At 42.1% G+C, this 20,247-nt stretch overlaps 1 protein-coding gene across 1 annotated transcript in view; it reads left to right on the top strand.

Annotated features, from left to right (window-relative positions):
- LOC117388434 (cadherin-6-like) overlaps positions 1 to 20,247 on the top strand; it is a 151,328-nt gene that overhangs the window by 61,630 nt on the left and 69,451 nt on the right. The window contains exon 3 of the mRNA XM_033985978.2: positions 4,210 to 4,572. Coding sequence (XP_033841869.1) covers positions 4,330 to 4,572 — 243 coding nt within the window. The 5' untranslated portion in view covers positions 4,210 to 4,329. The remainder of the gene's footprint in view (positions 1 to 4,209; positions 4,573 to 20,247) is intronic.

The raw sequence follows: 20,247 nt of genomic DNA, 5'->3' as shown, positions 1-20,247 counted from the left end.
CACACATCTGCATCTGACACTTACACAGAGAACCAGAGGGTACAGTATGGATGTCTATGGAGGAATGTTCAGTAGCTACCATGATGACACAATACACACATTAGCGAACACTACCAACAAGGATGAAACCTCAATAAAAAAACAACAAAAACAAAGTTGATTTAAAGAGCACATTTCCAGGAGCATGTGTTCAACGTAACCGTTCTTGATCCTTTTTAAGAGTTTGATTTTCAACAAAAAGGTGAAAGTGACGGAAAAACTGTTGGCTAATGCTAGCTAGCTTGTGACTGTAATGTTATTTGAGAGGGCCTTTAGCTCACCTTTGTAGTCAGTTGTTTATGGTGAGTTTATGTTAAAAAAAAGCTCAGATTAAAATCTAACTCGAGTAACAGATCTTCAGAGAGAGCAGTGCCTCTAGTTAGCATCACACCCCCAGAGAATGTTGATGACATCAGCTGCTAAGTATCAATATATTGACCCCTGCCCTCCGGTTACAATTTCTGCATTATAAAATGTTACAAGTTGACCTCTGCATAAATATATCTCACGTAAGAACATGGTGTCTGCTCATGGAGTCATTTTGTTCATAAAAGTGTTTAAATCCATCAGTATTCCTTTGCGCTTTGTTGTCATCACAAGTGCCTCTCTCCAGGTAAGATGTATGAATATTGATGGCTGTGCTTTGTTAACATTTGAAAAGAAATTAGCGAGGTTAGCGGCTAACGATGTGCGCACGAAGAGCTATTGAAGACGTGAGTGCTGTTAGCTTGCGTCGCTAACAGGTCAGGTCAAGTCTGAGAGGAAAACACTCGAAAAGAGACGCAGCAATGGGAGGAAATGAAGAGCAGTCTGTGTTATCTGAGACCAGAGCGCCCCCTGGAGTTTTATGATCAGGCTGTGGACTCAACTCTATGCACTTTCAAACAACTTTTAAAGTAGTTTACTCTTAGATCAGTCATTGTAATTTCTTTGATTTTGTTTTATTTTGAGAATGTTTTGGGGTTTTAGAACATTTCAGGGTTAGGATTAGGTTCTGGTTGTGAAACATGCTATACTTAAAGTGCTTTACTCCTTTTGTCCTAGTAAAATCTGTCCTATCTGTCCTGTCCCACTGCAGGTATATTGTGTTAGCAGCTTTGGAGGTCAAAATAAATTCACTATCCTCCACGAACTTATGCTTGTGTGCTAGTTGTTAGCATTACCGTAACAAAAGTGTTAGCTCAAGACAGAACCTACAATGACATCTGTGTATTTTTACATATGTCGTATGTCTGGTCTTTGGCTAATGCTAGCTAGCTTGTGACTGTAATGTTATGTGAGAGGGACTTGTTTAACAACACAAATCAGCTCACTGTTCACAGTTGTAGTTCAGGCAAGTCAGTGTTTTTTTTTTTTTATATGTGGCCTTTAATGAGAAAAGTTTGGACACCCCTGCTCTAGATAGCTTCACCCCACAGGGAATGTTGATGACATCAGCTGGAAAGTATCAGTTATATATATATATATATATATATATATATATATATATATATATATATATATATATATATATATATATATATATATATATATATATATATATATATATATATATATATGTGTGTGTGTGTGTGTGTGTTTTGTCCATTTCTTCTCTCTGCGGTTCTCTCACTTCAAACCTTCCTGTTATTTCTCTCCATCTCCAAAAACAACTTGTACTTTTGCCTTGTTGTTTTTCCTGATTTCTTCCTGTCTCTTCTGCACTCGGCGTAGCGCTCCATTCCATCTGAAGGCCTCTCGAAGCCACGTTGAAACTACACGCTACATCCAAATCAAAACTTACAAATTGCATCTTCCTCCCAGAATCCATCTTGTTTTTGTCTTGTCTCAAGTTTAGCTCCAGTTTTCACCTCATGTCCGACACAGCAGTGATGCAGAGAGATAGACAGAGAAATATATTTTTCATAAATATGTTTTTATTTATATATGCTCTTATAGACTAGTGTCACGATCAATGTTCCCTCTAATTTTTCACGAGTCTGAGCAAACACACAAACTCCCTGAGCGTCCCATGGACCACTGTGAGCGACATCAGACCTGTGCACTGTGGTCATGCTGCATCACATCCATCCAAGTTAAATGGTTTATTAAAAGAATCAAATTACCGCATTTACATTTCTGTTATAAGACTTTTAATTAAGTGCTTTAGCCACTTATACAATGAAAATGACAAAAATCTTGCTCATGACCTGTGTAGTATGTTAATACTATTGGAAGTATAAATATTTCATTTTAACTATGGAAAAACATGAGCTTCCAACCAAACCAAGACAACTGTAAACTCCAATGTTGAAAACACACTTAACATTTTTTATTATAAAGTTCTGACTTGTATTATGAGTATAAGCCATTGTGTGAAGCTTTTGCTTGATTTTTACAACTCATAAACTAGTGACAGTATCAATGACCAATACACACTGAGAGGAATCTGTGTCTGCACACCCAGCTGCTCTATTACTGTACATTTATATATCATATCAAAACACAATATATAATGTATATTTGTATATAAAATATATTCAAAACAAGTGGTATGGGTCAAAATAAATATATATTTACAAACCACACACTGCAAACAGTGAACACACACTTCAAAATGTAAACAAATGCACTAAATACACTGTACGCACTGGCACAGAATGGCATTAGCTAATGCTAATAATTACACATAATACACATTTGACCCACAATTAAGTCAATAGCAGAATAAACCACGCTTACCGACCAGGAACTTCATCCAGTCCATCAAATCATCAGGTCCTCTGCTCCTGAGTCCACCATGAGATCTTCACTTGGTTCCACAAACCGCTCCGGGTCCGAGATGCCTCTAGTTTAACTTGTACAAACATCCACAGTGTCCTCGGTCACGTACTTCCTTTGTTTTGTCCGTTTCGTCATGATTAAAACCCAAAACTGCTGCAAAACAGTGTGTAACAGTGCGCCCGAGGGCGGGCCGTCGGAACGTTAAGGGGTTAAACAGCACTTAGCATCATTAGAATCATTAGCATCATTAGCGAGTCTTCACTCCACATTTGCTAAAACTCTGGTAGCGGCGCATGAGGACGCCTGTCAATGATGTGGATAAGCTGCGCAAATACGTCTGTGAATCACATAATTGTCTGGAGCAGGTCAGTCACACTCACTGACTCACATTGAAAAATAGCGCAGAATGAATTGTTGACTGTTTATTTTATTTTCAATTCCGGTTCGATTTTTTTGTGCGCCGCACAGATTTTCTGTGCGTGGAGACCGTGTCAGCAGTGCGCAATTGCGCACGCGCGCAGTTTAGAGGGAACAATGGTCACGATACTGTCACGATTTTGATACTAATGAATAGACTTGATACTCAATACTGGGTCCGATGATAGTAAAAACCCTCTTGTTTAGACAATATAAATGTTGTACTTTGTGTTCTCTTCCGATGTGTGTTATATGTGTGTAATCCCTCAGTGTGCAGTGGTTCATAGTGGTCCATGTGTGCACTAGTCTGTTTGTCTTATACTTGTGAAAGATACAGAGACACATCATTATAAACATATTCAGGAAAGGTTCCTTGGTGTCCTGTGAAAGTTACTTACTATATATATATATATATATATATATATATATATATATATATACATATATATATATACATATGTGTGTGTGTGGGTGTGTGTGTACAGATGTGTGTAAGTTTTATGCTGTTGACTCTTGGTCAGCTCATGTTTGTAAATGAGAATTCGTTCTCAAACATTTTACCTGGTTAAATAAAAAATAAACCCAAAGGTCCGCAGTTCAGTCACTGCAATACTGCACTCGTTGTGTCCTTAGGCAAGACACTTCACCCACCTTTCCTGGAATAACTGTTGTGCGTGAGTGATTGGGAGGAGTGTTTGCGCAGATTGGCAGCCTCGCCTCCATTTGTCTGCCCCAGGGCAACTGTGGCTACATAAGTATCTACCAAGAATGAATGAATAATGCAATGTGAAACGTTTGAAATGTTTTGAGCTCAGAGTATCTGGATTGAGGTTTAATATTCATGCATTTCTCATGTGTTTTTCATACTTAGGGACTGTTTTGTATCAGTGCATGTAATTGTTCACATTATTGGCCATGTAACAACTACAAATTTTGAGTCTTTCTAACATGGTGACTGACTTTTGTTTTTTGTCCTGTCCTCTCTTTCAGGTGCTGTTACTGCCCCATGTCACCTCTAGTGGACATTTTGTGAACTACAGAATGTGGACTGACCCAAGCGCCTGACCAAAAAACACCGGATCTGTTTAACACGCGCGTGTTTGAGCTGCGATGGAGAGGAGGAGACTGTTAGCATTGGTGTTCCTGGGCGTGGCGGTGTTCCTGAGCGGTCCTGGGTCAGGACTGAGGTCTGGGCTCAGGAGGACTTCGTTGGGGCGCTCTCGGGGGTCTGGGGTACTCACTGGACACGATGCTAAAGGAGCACCTCTACGGAGATCCAAGCGAGGGTGGATGTGGAACCAGTTCTTTCTGTTGGAGGAGTACACGGGCACAGATATGCAGTATGTGGGCAAGGTAAGACATTAAATACTTTGTTGATTTTAAACTAAGGACTAACTGAAAAACTGTTGGCTAATGCTAGCTAGCTTGTGACTGTAATTATATATGACTTATTTAACAGCACAAATCATCTCACCTGTTGTAGTTCCAGCTAAATCAGTTCTTTATAGTCAGATTGTGTTAAAACAAGCTTAAGTCAGATTAAAGTCTAATTTGAGCAACAGCTTCAGACAGAGCTGTGCCACTAGTTAGCTTCGGGCAGCATGTATGACGTATGACCATGGAGTAATGTTCAGTCAGTAGTCACCATGGTGAGTATGTTTCATTTGTAAAGCATTTTTCATGACAAACTTTTGCTGTCTCTATCCTGTCGGATCTCCTCACAGCAGTGTTAGCGTAGCCTCCCTTTAACCACTGCAGATTGTTTTCTTTCTTTGACAAACCTCCTGAGCCTGAACTTCCTCTCTGTTTCTAACTTAGTGTCTGTAGTACACTTAAACAGGAGCCTTACTGTAGGGCCATTACTGCAGAGGCTAGTGCTAGCACCGCTGTGGCCTATTAGCGCTCATATGAAGTCCTTTAGCTCCACGAAGCACAGCGGCCGTCCTGTTTTGAGATATTTGTAACATGGACGACACTGCTCCGTCTCCTTCAGTGTTGTTATAACTACACTTACACTTTGAGTTTTGGAACTGTGTAAACAATGGAGCACTACACATGATTACAATTAATTACAAAAACACTATGAGCTGAACGATATCTTGTATGTTCACTTATTACATAACTCCAGCACTCATAAGATAAAATCTACTGCGTAAATTTTCTGGTGGAGACAGGTGTCTGTGTTGGAATACCACACAGTATGGCATTAAGCTCATTTATGTCCATGAGACAAATAAGAGGCTCCAACAGTCCAAGGCGACCTGCTCACAGCAAGAATGCATGTATTACCTGTGTATAATTTAGCAAAAGAAACACTTGCAATTTAATCAATGCAAGATTGATAGGTTTTAATACTGTAGAACTAAATAGGCAAACCAGTAACATTTCTAAGAAGACAAGCAAGCGAACCCTTAACAGAAAAGTTACATAGGACAACCTTCATTTTAACCTCGCTATGCATAACCATTTGCTTTTCTCAAGTCTGTACCAATGACACAACTACTATACTTTATACCTGCCCTTGAATCTTACATAGGACAATCTATAGATACAGTGATACAGTTAATGAGATAATGTAGTGTTGATCTAAGCAAACATTTTAACTAGAGCTGCAAGAGTAATCACAACTGAATCAAAATCACAATTTGAATGGACGACGTCATTGGCAAATGGCAAAAAACCACAATCTCCTGTGTGTATAAAAGCTGCTCGCCCTGTGGTTCACATCTGTACAAATGTGTGCTGAAATTCGATGCTTGTATTAGTTTGCCAGTTCAGATCTTCTTCAGTCTTTTGTCAATTCTTCTGGACGTGTTTAAAATTTGAACTTTGAGCATAATCCTTTTATTAAACTATAAATCCCATATCTAATCACAATGCTTGTCAGAAAAATCGCATTTAGATACTATTCCCCAAATCGTTCAGCCCTAAGTTTAACTTTCATTCAACATGCCCGACAACAATACCATTTTAATGTGATTTTCTCGCAGTACAACAAAAGCTGCCAGTCCCCCTCCCTCCTCTGATATTTGTGTCGTAGCAGATCTGGATTCATGCTGTGATTTTGTATGAGACCTGACGGTGCGCTCTGATTGGCTGGCGGTCCCGTATCATACTTCCTGTGTCCTCTGGGTTTGTTTTTCTTTGCCATGTCTGTTACATTTTATTCGTCTGCTCCTGTCCTCTGCTCTCATCATCTTTGTCCAGGCCGAACATGAAATCTGACAGTCATCGTACAAACTGTGGAATAGTGTCCGGTCTCATAACTCTGAAAAGAGCAGAGAACAATGCAGATCGGACAGGCTATGGGTCCAGAATGATGAAAGATTAGGACTGCTGCCATAGCGATTAATAATTTAAAACTAAATTCAATATCTTCTGAACAGCAAAAAGGCCTCATAATGTTGCATATAACAAAAACCTGAAACGTGAACTGATACTGCCACTGAAATTAAAGCAATTAGGAGGTTAGGCCCAGTTACAGGTCAGATCTGTGGAGAGGCAAGCTTGCTAACAATACAAATGTATGTTTTTCAAGGTATTACTGAGCCATAAGAACACTAGTAACTGAGTAAATTCAAGAATGGCAAATTTAATGCCATACTGTTTAACTCCATGGAGACAAGAAGGTGCATCAAGTTTACCTAAATGATGACTAACTAGACATGTAATGCCATACTGTGGAAGGTTTCAGGCAAAGCAATAATATCAAGAAAAGCAGGTGGCACAATCCTCACCAGAAAAGTTACATAGTGCGTCTTTAACTAAACCATGACTGAACTAACTTAATAAAACTGGATGACACTATTAAAGGACCTTGGTGCGGAGGTCAGGAGAGAGAGAGGAGAGAAAGAGAGAGAGGAGAAAGAGAGAGAGAGGAGAAAGAGAGAGAGAGGAGAAAGAGAGAGAGAGAGGCCGTCTGTGTTTGAGTTTGAATGGATCACACACTTTGCATTCTGCTCAGCTCCACCCGAGATAGAGACGTCCAAATGGAAGTCAACGGCCTCCACCCCCCTCTCTCCCCCTCTTCCTCCCTCTCGCCCTCCTCTCACTCCCCTCTCTCCTTCCCCCTCCTCTTCCTCCACCCCCTTTTACCATCTCCTCTCCTTCCATTCTCCCCTCCACCCTCCCTGTTTGTGCTCCCCTTCTCTCCCTCGCCTCCTCCTCCTCCTGCTCTGTCCTCTCCTCTCCCCTCTCCACTCCCACCCCATTCTCCTTCATTCCCCCTCCTCCCTCTGTCCTCTCCCCCTCTCCCCTTCTCCTCCACACTGACTTTGAGCCGGACTAACAGGATTACAGGGTCTGCTGCTGTGGCACGGGTCGCTCAGAAAACAAGAAACGAGAGAAGACTATACAGAGAGCGAATGGAAATCAGAAACAACATGGTTAAAATGCTATGTCTGAGGAGAGGGAGAGGGGAAGGGGAGAAGAGAGAGAGGACAGTGAGGAAGAGAAGAGGGGAGGGAGGGGGAGAGAGAGCTGGAGGAGAGAAAAAGAGAGAGAAGAGGGGGTGATGAGAGGAGAGGGAGAAAAGAGGGAGGAATCAAAAGAGGTGGAGAGAAAAGGACAAGAGAGAAGGAGGGGGAGAAAGATAAAGAAGAAGAAGATCAGGAAAGAGAGTGAGAGAAACAGAAGAGAGAATAGGGAAGAGGGAGGAATAAAGATATGAGAAAAGAAGAGAGAAAGAGGAGAGGTAATGAGAGGAGATATAGAAACGGGGGAAAGGAGAGAGAGGTGAGGTGATGAGAAGAGAGAGAGAGGGAGAGAAACAGTAGAGGGAGGATAGAGAGATGAGAGAGAGAGAGAAGGACTAATAGACCAGTGTGTGGCAGAGGCATTGACCATAATCACCAAACAAAGTTCTGATCATTTTTGTATTTTTATATTTTCAAATAAAACACGCTGTCCCTCACAGCAGAGAGAATCCTCACAAAACAACACAATACTCATTTGATAATCTAATTTTGTCAAACCCCATCTGGTAATTCTATCATTCAATCTTTCACCGATTATCCAAATCCGTTCCATTGTTAAAAATATCCTCCCGTTGGTTTATTTCCAATTCATTTTTCTAAACAAAGTGCTTTTGTTTCACGCGGTTTTGTCTCTCCTCCTTTCTCTCTTCTCTCTGTCTCTCCTATCACAATAAACTTTCTTTTTGTTCATTTTTTGAATTTTTTCCACACAAAAACTACAAATATGTCTGCCATGCACCTTAGAATGACAAAACCCTATTCTCTATCAGCTTCCTCAAATTAGCCGAGCGTAATTGCAATCAGATAAGACCTCCGCAGCGCGATCCAGTTAGCGAGCGGTTAGCGAGATGACAATGAGCCAAAGGACCAGCTGGGAGCACTTTCAGGGGGAACATCAGGAGGAGAAGCCTGATGAAGAGGCTCTGCGCTGGGGGAAGAAGTCAGGAAGTCAGGCTCTAACCTCTGGAGCTCCAAGTTCAAGCCAATCACTGAAAATTATTCACTCGATGGAGCAAGAATTACAACTGCTGTTTGTAATAATATTCTTCTTCAGTCTACAGTATCCATCTTTATTCAGTCACAGGTGTTTTTGTTGAAAAGCATGCACGCAGGCTCTTCAGAGATCTGAACTTGACCTGGTAGTGTCACTTTATTGTCCCGATGGAGATTCATACATTTAATGTCATACTGTGGAATATTTCAGGTAAAGCATGGAGCCTGTTAGCTGTTGGCAAATTGTGCAAATTATGCTACCACTACTACTGCTACTGCCTCTACTTTCTGTGTGCTGCTTCTCCAATTATATACTGGACCATCCATCTCGAAATTCCCTACTATCATTCTGGTTATCCACACTTCTTCCATCAGGTTGAAGGGCTACACATTCCACTCTGCAGTTGCTAGGTGCCTGTAACTAGTGGTTAACAGGCTACTAGCATTAAAGCTACAGTTGTTGGGAGCCAGCTTCCAACACTGCCATGCTTCGGACTTGCTCCTGACTCTGTCCTCATTGCTGCAGGCTTGAAAACCAGAGGGTTTGTGAGACACAGCGCTGCATGTCCTTTAGCTGGACCACCTTGCTCTGCCAGGTATTCTTGTCAATAGGTCTGCTGCTAAAGAGTTACCTCGTTGCTCCAGTGCTCTTTGAGATGGCTGTCAAATGGCTGTACACCGTCTCACAACTCCTCAAACTCCTCAAATCTGCCATGCATCTTGGTTTCTTAGAAAACCAAATCCTTCATTCATGTCATGTCTCCACATTCTTGACCGAACTCCACTTCCCCCTCCATGCTGCTACTAAGTTATTTCAATTTCCTCTTGGACTCTACTGTGTCTCCAGCCCTGATCTCTCCATATCTGACCACCTGGCCATTACCTTCACCACTGACATCCCAATCTCTTAGTAAAAAGAGATACAGCTACATTTCCGCAAGCTTAGTCCCAATTTACCCTCCACAGTCACTTCCCTCCTAGTTAAACAATTAAACTATTATTCAAAGCCATTCTGAATTATACCCAGTCCACAGCAGAACTCATCACTCTCTAGAGCACCACCTTCTCTTCTTAGCCAACTCTACAAAGACCATCTGCACCAATACAAGGAAGCCCTGTCTCGCACCTGGACAACCTACTACTCCAACCTCATTCAGCCTGGCTCAGGAAATTTCAAAACACTTTTTACTACCATTAACAAAGTCCTTAATCCCCTGGACAATGGCATCCAAGTCATTCGCAGCAGAAAAATGCACATTTCCAAAATCTGTAAACTCTACAGCCACTTCTTAGCATCTCCATCCCTCCTTCCTACCTCTCTCTGTCCTCCCATCTCTTGCTCCGTCATATCCCAGTTCTCTTCGATTTCCCCCTCTGACCTGCCTGAAGTCTTGGAGGGCATGTAAACATTCACCTGTTCCCTTGATCCCATTGCATCCACCCTCGTCAAAGCCTGTCTATCTGCTCTGTCCCCATTTACCTCCATCATCAGCTTCTCTCTGTCCACTGGTTCCATCTGCACTCAAGCTTGCCATCATTACTCCGATCCCCAAAAAACCTGAACTTGACCCCAATGTTCCCAACAACTACAGACCCATCTCTAACGTCCATTTTCTCTCCAACCTCATTGAACGTACCGTTGCCACTCAACTGAAATCTCACCTTACAACCAATAACTTATTTGAATGCTTTCAGTTCAGTTTTTGCTCCCATTACAGCATTGAGAGAGCCCTCCTCTGAATCATGAATGACCTCCTGCTCTCCTCCGACATCAACATCTCCATCCTCCTGGACCATCACAACCCCTCCATCCTCATCTACTGCCTGCAGACCTCCTCCAACATCACCAACACCACCCTCTCCTGGTTCATCTCCTACCTCAACGAAAGACACCAGTTCATCCATATCAACCACTGCAAGTCCCCCTCTGCTTTACTCACTCAAGGTGTACCCCAAGGTTCAGTCCTCGGCCCCCTCCTCTTCATACTCTACATCCTCTCCCTCGGTCACAAAATCCACCACAACAGCCTTCAGTTCCACTGTTTTGCAGACGAAATTCAGCTCTACCTGTCCCAGTTATAATCTAAAGCCTGCCACACACTACAGAATAATTTGCTTGATTTAGGACCCCATTTGCATCTCCCCGACTTCGGGTAGGCGTGACCCGATTTAGGATCCTTGAATGTGATGTTTAAAGGTGCGCTCCTGGTGTGTGTGGTGTCAGAGAAACTCTGAGCTGTTCTGTCATTTTGTAAATTTGTCACCACAAAAAAACACCACGGCAGCAGTCAATAAAATAGAGCAGGGGCAGATGGAGTGATGACAGTCCATCTGCCCCTGCTCTATAGGCACAAGATACAAACTCAAAATAGCAAAAATACAATACAAAAATAATTTAAAGACGACTTCATTACTCACCTCTCGTAAAGTGATTAAACTCCAGCTTTCTCATCCATAATAGCCATTAGTATGCATCCTTCACAAGTAATAACACCTAGTCCACAAAATGCTGCTATTAACTCAGTTTGAAGTGCTGTTTAAAAAGTAAAAAGACAAGAGCAGATTCTCACGTGTGTCTGTTTACATCCACACAGCTAGGATCAGGGTGAAGCTGCTGCAGATTAGAGATAACGACTCTACCACCTGTGTCTTTAAAAAGACAATCCGAACTATTGTGCCACTTTTCACAAGTAATGACATAGTTTTGTCTTGACTTGGTTAAGAATATAAATTCCTGTAGTGTATGGCAGGCTTTACTTTCTCCAGCTCAACTGTGACAAAACAGAAATAATCATCATCCATCCCCGAACACTCACCAAAACCTACAATAACCTCACACTCTCCATCAAAGGCTCCTCCGTCCCCTCCTCCTCCCACCTCCGCAACCTTGGCATCATCTTTGATCAGAACCTCTCCTACAAACACCACATAAAACACATCACCAAAACCGCCTTCTATCACCTCCGGAACATCGCTCGCCTCCACCCATCCCTTTTCCTCTGCTGAAACCCTCATCCATGCTTTTGTTGTCTCCTGCCTCCAGTACTGCAATAGTCTGCTCTACGGTGCATCTTCCAAGCTCCTCAGTAGACCCGTAAACATATCACCCCTGTCCTCAAAGATCTCCACTGGCTCCCTATACTCCAGAGGTTCCAATTCAAGCTCCTCACCATTGTGCAGCTCCTCCACCACCACATCCCCACCCATGGTCTCTGAGCAGCTGACGCCAACCTTATGTCTCCACCTACCAGGACTAAACACAAGACCTAGAGGGACAGGGCCTTCTCTGTTGCTGCCCCCACTAGAACTCCCTGTCGAAACACATCAGAGACTCATCCACACTCCCCACGTTCTAAAAAATCACCTTTCATTCACTTTTTTGTTCCTGCAACAGACCTGCTTGTCTTCATGGAAACTGATACGCTTAATGCCATACTGTGGAATGTGGAGATAATTAGCAGCTAGCTGAGTACTACACACGTCTCCTCCTTTTTTCATTCTTCATTCATAAAATCACGACACTGGTTTTAGCGCAGGCATTGTTATGTAGTCCGCTCTCTTCCTAATCTTGCTAATCTGCCAGTAGCGCCCAATGATTCCGCCTCCCCGAAGGATGCTAGCCTGTGCGGTCCTCATTAGCGTGCTAGCTGCATACACGCGCCTCGCAGGAACTAGCATGGTCACGGGGGAAGACGTTGTTTGTTTATTTCATTATTTTGTGCTTACCAAAGGCCGCGGATCCTCTCAAAATGGTTAATAGCCCGTGGTGGTGCTGTGTTTGCGCTATGCTATCATATCTCATCAAGTATTTAGCGTTTGTGATCGGCCCCAGTGGTTGGAGAAGGCCTTTTGGGCATGTAGAGAGGAAGAGAGAGAGAAAGAGAGGGAGAAGGAGAGACATAGAGAGAGAAAAGACAGAAAGAGAAGGGGAGGGGTGAGAGGGAAAGATGTGGAGAGAGAGGAGAGAAGGAGAGATGGAGGGAGAGACAGGAAGAGGCAGTTAGAGAGATGTAATATTAAACTGCAATGGAGACAATAAAACATGTAAACAGAAGACGTTATCACAAGGCTTCTCAATCTGTGGTGTGTGGGCTGGTGTATAAAGTAGTCCGGTTGACCTGGTTTGGTCCTGGAATAGCTCTAGTTTAGTATGGTTTAGTCCTGGAATAATAATATGAAATAATTTTTGCTTGATAAACCCGGGTCACTCACACGTGACTCATTCACTCTGGAAATATCAGACGCAGTTACAGGGAGCTTAGTCTGGAACCTAAAGAACAACAAATTTAAACAAACTTAATACTTTCCTAACACATTCCTACATCTGAACTAATTATTCACCGTTATTTCACATCTTCCCGAGAGCAGAGCAGTCACTGTACTGTCACTGCAATGCTAACAACAACTACCACGAGCCTTACATCCTGGGTCATGGATGATAAAAATGCTTTATGAATATAGACATCACACAGTGGTCTCATATTGACCATAAGAGCTGCTTTTACAATGTATCTGCTGGGGCAAAAATAATGAATAATCAATAATCAACATCACATATAGCCGCTTTAAGACAAGTTTTAATCCCATTTTAGATTTTTTTGTTTGTTAATAATGTATGTTACTTCTGAAGTGGTCTATGTGAGTGTAACGTCACCCACAGCGTTCAGCTACAGTCGAATGAAGCTCATTGAGGCTAAAGCAGTTATAGCGGCTAATTTGGAGCATAGTTCTGACCGCGAGTAGAAAACACTGTCAATCAAACCTGTGGCTAACTAGCAAGAGTGATCAGTGGGAAAGAAGCCACCTTATTGGTCTGTTATTAATGCTCATATCTTGATTTACGGACAACATAGTGAAATAAAAACACTAGGATCATGTAGACTGGGTTAATACAAAAATGTAAATACCTAAATGACGAGCCTGACCGCAATTGAATTGGAGCCTATTGGAGTCAATGGGGCCCATGATCACTTTCTATTGGGAACACGACAGCTAGCAGGTTAGCTATGTACATTTATGTATACTGTCTATGTTTACTCTTGATTTGGTTCATTTCAGGAGTACTCGTATACTAAATATTCCAGAGTGGTACTCCGTGTGAGACTGATCTGATAATAATAGTGTGTAGTTTAGTGTTTGGAGTGACAGCAGATTTGCACTTTAGTGTTCACATAAGAGTAGCACTGGCTCACGCGCTGTTTGTTGTGTCAGGCACTGTGCTTTTTATAGACAAATGTATGCAGTCTCTGCCCTCCCTGCTTTATATTAGACACATTTTAAAACAATGCTGCATATTTTATAGCGCTAGTCCTGAATGTGATGGCTTTATATAGGCTCCAGTGAGTATGTTATGCATTATGCAGTCATTACACAACACATTTGATGCATTCTTGTGGCTTTAATTCTCTTTTAAACATGCTTTTGGTCTCCTTGGGATAAGTATGTCACATTTTGTAATTTAAATGTCTACATTTGGAAAATACACTTTATAAACTACACCTCCATTTCCAATGAACAATGAGAAAGTAAACAAATGAAGACCTTATTCCCCGTGAATGCTATGCTAATAGAGCCATGTGTTTGTTGTGAACACAATCTGGCCACAGCACGAGTCCGGTGATGGTTTATGGGCTTAAAAACTGCACAGAAGTCTGGAGTTTGATCTGTGACACAACTAAAGTGGCAAAATGTGATTGGAGCATTTTTGAGGAGAAGACGACTTTGGATTAATGAATTAATGCAACATGCGTGACTGAAACAAAATACAACTCCAGGTATGTTTTTGACGAGGGGACAACCCTAGAACATGGTTAAATTCTGCATAATACATGTTCTTTAAATACAGATCATACATACAAAGAATGATAAATAGATTATAGACTATTAGATTATTCTCCCACCTATTGGTCACTTGCCAGAGTACATAGAGATCTACTATGTTACTTTTATGGAAGAGGTTCTGACACCTGATCGTTTCCATAGAGATGATATTGCTTCCGTTTTGGGCCTAGTCTGGTCCTGGTCTGGTCGCTGGTCACTGGTCTCTGGTCTCTGGTCTCTGGTCTCTGCTCTGGTCCTGGTCTGGTCCTGGTCTGGTCCTGGTCCTGGTCTGGTCCTGGTCTGGTCTGGTCCTGGTCTGGTCTCTGGTCTGGTCTGGTCTGTGGTCCTGGTCTGGTCTGTGGTCCTGGTCTGGTCTGTGGTCCTGGTCTGGTCTCTGGTCCTGGTCTGGTCCTGGTCTGGTCTGTGGTCCTGGTCTGGTCTGTGGTCCTGGTCTGGTCTCTGGTCCTGGTCTGGTCCTGGTCTGGTCTGTGGTCCTGGTCTGGTCTCTGGTCCTGGTCTGGTCCTGGTCTGGTCTGTGGTCCTGGTCTGGTCTGTGGTCCTGGTCTGGTCTGGTATGGCGTCCTGGTCTGGTCTCTGGTCCTGGTCTGGTCCTGGTCTGGTCTGTGGTCCTGGTCTGGTCTGTGGTCCTGGTCTGGTCTCTGGTCCGGTCCTGGTCTGGCTCAGGTCTTCAGGGGGACCGATGTGTTGCCAGGTCTTCTCCGTATCCAAGCCCCAGATGAAGCCTCTCTCGTGGGCTGTGCCAAGGAGCGCAGCTGGGGCCGGAGCTCAACCCCCCGTCGACCCGCACTAATCCAGAGCACCTGTCAGCATAAACCACCTGACCTCATTTAGATATTTATTTAGTATTTATACATATTTTTCCTTCTAATATTTTAATTATTAGTTCATCCTCAAAAATGCAAAAAAAAATCTTCAGCTGTTAATAATAAAACTTTAATAAAATAAACTATTTAAAATTACAATATTGTTTTGGTGGATAAGAATAGTAGCTGTACTTTTAATGTAACCTTTGCATATGTTGGTATGGGGTACGGTCAGATGTACAAATTTGTTTTAAAAGAGCATTCACTGTATAATGTTATTTTTTAAAGAAAACAGCTATTGTTTTAAGCCTTATTTAAACTAATTCCCTCTTGAGTGTGACTTCAGGTGGAGTCCTTGCACCTCCAGCTGGTGTTTTTATAGTAAAAAATAAAATAAAATTTGGATTTCTATAGATATATAATTTTATAAGCTACACAACATACATGATTAAGGCTAAAGTGTGCAAAACTAGAACCTTAAGGTTAAATGTGCACTATGTAACTTTCCTGAAGTTTGTCTCCATGGAAATAGGTTTTTGAGGTGGGAGGTCAGTTAGCATCCATATGTCACGGGTGGGTATTGTTCAGTTTTGTGTCTGTTGAGTCAAGTTAAAGGTGCATTATGTAACTTTTTCTGGTGGAGGAAGTGTCACATATGTATCTCCATTTAGCATTACTGGAAATGTTTCACAATATGACATTACACTTGTTGGTCTCCATGGTCTTCACAATTTGTAATTAAATACATGCAAAATAGAAATTTAATGCCGTACTTGGTAACTTTCTAGGAAAAGTCATTTCTTGGAGATGAGCAGGTAACGCTTCTGCCTCCAGAAAGGCACATATACCCTTTAACTTAACTCAACAGACACAAAACTAACCAAAGACTAGGGCTGTCAAATGTTGAAAATCAGATACTTATGGATGCTGAAATATCAAAACTAGATACTCATTGTTCACAGGTATCAATGCTAAAATAGTCCCATTCACAGGACAGAAATGAACCTTTCCTGAATATGTTTATAATGATGTTTTTCTGTTTCACAAGTATAACACACATAGACTAGTACACACCCATGGACCACTATGAACCTAGTGCACACTGAGGGATTACACACATGTAACACACATGGGAATAGAACACAAAGTACCAACACTTAATGTGGAAAATCACAGTATATCGTCAAAAGAAAGAGTGTTTTTACTATCATCATGGTATTGGAATTGGTTTCCAAATCGAGTTTGTAATTTGTAGTAGTGTGACGTGACCAAAGATGCAGGGATGCTAACGGACTTTTCACCTCCAAACCTATGACTTTCTATTTTGGTGCGCAGCCTGTCCATCTGGTGTGGTCTACAGCTCCAGATCTCAGCACCGGCCCCTCTGAGGCTAACTGGCTAACTGCCCTAGCCACCAGCCGCTAGCCCCCCCATCTTTCTACCCCCAAACGCGCCCCAAGCTAACATTTGTCCCACTCAAATCTGGTATTCTCTCACCCGTAAAGATGCAGCCACACTTAGGTCGGGAGCACAGATGTTTTTAGAGAGCTACTTCACTTGTCAAGCCTCTTCAGTCTGCAAGATGAAGGGAACTCTACACTCGCATAAATTATTTTTTGTAGAAAAAATGCCAGTATATTATGGTTTCTTAACTGTGAGACTGCCTTTTAAGATCTGAACTGTATTTTGTACTAGAATGAACTTTGCAGCAACTCAAGGATGTTTTTTTCCACGTATTTGAACAAAATTTGTCTAGAAAGTCCACTGTGTACTGTCAGCATCGTATTATAAAGAGCTTTATTGTCCGAGAAACAAGAAGCTAATGTTTGCATGCTAGTTGTTAATAATAATAATGCATTAGTCTTGTATACTGCTTTTCCAGACACTCAAAGTGACTTTACAGTGTCGTGCATTATTCACTCACTCCACACTCTGTGCTCGTCAGATACTATTGTGGCCACAGCTGCCCTGGGGCAGACTGACAGAAGCGAGGCTGCCAATCTGCACCACCATCAACAAACACACACCACTTTCATACGAGGAAATGTACGTTAAGTGTCTTGCCTAAGGACACAACATTAGGTGTCTCACTGGCTTTCCACTGCTGCATCAGGTATTTCCAGTGTCTCCCATCCAAATACTGACCCAGCCCTGCTTAGTGTCAAAGATCTCATATTGTTCCATGACTGTGATGGCAGGCCCTGAATGCATAAGGTAAGTGAAGAATAACTTCACTGCAAACCGTTTAAATGAACTAGTTCTGTGTTTCACATTCAGGCACAGCAAGATTTGAACTATATTTCGTAGAATGGAATGAACTTGGCAGCTGATTTGAATATCTTTAACTTACAAATCTTCTAATAGCCCTAAAATGTCTAGTGTTTTAACTTTGAGTGCTTAAATCATCTCTACAAGGACGTATTAGGCAATTAACAGTACTTTCTTAATATGAGACGTATCTGAGCCAGTAGCAGTTTTGTAATTTGTTATAAACAAGAAGCAATGAATAATTAATCTCATTTTAAAAGAGCTCGGAGGCAGATCTAATCGCTTTGGACGTGTGGGGCTTTCCTCGCACTGACGGAGGTTTGACGAAGCTAAAAGAAATGGTGGTTGCTTAATGCATATTCACAAGAATGGACTCTTAAAGGCTCTATGCTACGCAAAATGTACTCCTGCGAACTTTAAACCACGTTCTACTGCTGTGACCTCCTCAAAAACAGACCTGGATTTGTGTTTTGTTTCATTCACACATGTTTGAGTAACACTTAATTATTAGTCTGTCTAGAGTTCCAAAGCTCAAAATGCTCTGTTCCACCTTGTGATGTCATGAAGTGGTAGTTTAAGTTAACAGCTCCTTTTACCCTTTGTTTAGTAGAGATTGGAAATTATCCCAAAAAATCTAGTGAAGGTGTATGGATTTTAGAAACACAGTGGAGCACTTCCTGTATTACCACATGATGACATCACAAGGTGGAATAGAGTGTTTTCAGTTTCAGAGAAGAACTCAGCCTAACTCTGCAGGGTTTTTGTATTAAACATGTGTGAATGAAACAAAACATAACCCCAGATCTGTTTGAGATGAGGAAACATTAGAACATCGAGGAGAAATATCCTAATATGGGCCCTTTAAGAGACAGGATTTGGGTAAAATTCTAAAGGCGTGTATATGGTAGAGTCTAGTGCTAATGAGGAGCTCTGATGCTGTGTCAAAGCTGGACATCTTTTATCAGCTGTATGCAGCACTTAAGGTGCTCTTTTTATAGCATTTGGTTGTGGCTGTGTCGTTACCTTTCCCTTTAGTACCAGAGTGAAAGGGAGGTTAGGCAGATTGAGACACAAGGTAAGGTTTAAAGTGAAAAATGATATGTATTAAAGTTGTATTAAGAGTGGATTCAAGTGTTGTTTTACAAAAACAAAATAAAATATACCCAGGCATACATATAGTCCATTAAGCCCTTTTGAGTGTCTGTTACTGTTGGTTCAATATGTGTCAGTGTGTGTAACTACAGGATACCAGGTCTCTTAGGGCTGGAGCTCGTCATCCAGTCCTGGAGAATGATCCTTTCTTCTGCACATCTGCAGGTCTCCACTCCGATTTAAATGTTATTTATCAATATTTATTCTCATTGTGATTTACCAGGTGTCTATTTGTTTTTAATCAAGTTTTTAAGACTGTGTAATAATACATGTAAATGTAACAGTGCCTTATGTCAGTGCCATATAACTGGAGGGTTGGTGGTTCAGTTCCAACTCGAAATGTCTCATTTTGTTCTCTACACTGTAAAAACTACACGAACGTGAGTTAAACTGACTCATGTGGATGAATATTTATGAAGTAGTTTTAAATAGTTGGAGGAGTTGTTTGGCTTTACATCAAGATTTTATTTCCTTTAAGACAATTTTGCAAGTTTTAAAATATGCATCTGTCAGTAGAACGAGAGTTTGAATCCGGCTGAAAGGTCATTTTTTAAGTACAGTGTTCCTATCGCACTGACAGCTTGAATACTGTATGATCCATCCCATCCATCAATGCAGCACTCGGGAGACATCAAATGCTGAGCTCAGCTTAATCAGGACCAATAAAATGAAACTAACCAGTTCTGGTTTAGTTCTGGTTTAGACCTGGTTTACTGCTGTATTCTGAATTTCTATCACTTTAACTCATTTTATTTTAGCGTTCTAGCTAACCCTGTTGCATAAAACGATATTACCCCCTGTACAGAGTCCTCTGTACAGCCCTGATATCATCGTGTAACTCCCTCAGTGCCATAGTGCCGCTCATTATTTCACCAAAAGGAGCAAAAGTCCTGGTTTTAATGGCAATCGCGTCATGCTAGCCGTGATTTTATACGAGCCTGATCCACGGGAGGGCAGGGGAGAAAGGGCCGCTATCGACCCGAGCTCGGGGCACGGTGTCTGGGCTCGTAGCGCTCGTGTCCCCTCCTCTCTCTCCTCCTCTCTCTCCTCCTCTGTGCTGACAGGTTAATTGTATTTTCGATATGCATTGATCAGGGCCATTGTAGATGCAGCCGGACTCTCGTACATCGATCTGAAGCACAGTTTTTTGATGTGGTCTTAATTTAAGTGGAAAGGCGACAGTAAATATGCCCCGCTGAGAAGGGGACAGAGGAGGAGTGCAGGGTGGAGGAGTGCGGGACGGAGGAGGAGTGTGAGGTGGTAGAGGATTGTGGGGTGGAGGAGTAGTGTGGGGTGAAGGAGGAGTGCAAGGCGGAGGAGTTCTGGGTGGAGGAGAAGTGCAGGGTGGAGAGTTTGGGGCGAAGGAGTGTGAGGCGGAGCAGGAGTACAGGGTGGACGAGGAGTGTGGGGGGGAGAAAGAGTGCAGGGCAGAGGAGAGGTGCAGGGAGTGTGAGGCGGAGGAGGAGTGCGTGGCGGAGAAGGAGTGCGGAGCAGAG

This window comes from Periophthalmus magnuspinnatus, chromosome 20, assembly GCF_009829125.3.
Source record: "Periophthalmus magnuspinnatus isolate fPerMag1 chromosome 20, fPerMag1.2.pri, whole genome shotgun sequence".
Classification (NCBI taxonomy): Eukaryota; Metazoa; Chordata; class Actinopteri; order Gobiiformes; family Gobiidae; genus Periophthalmus; species Periophthalmus magnuspinnatus.
Note: the sequence above shows the minus strand (reverse complement) of the source record. Positions and strands in the feature narration are given on the sequence as shown.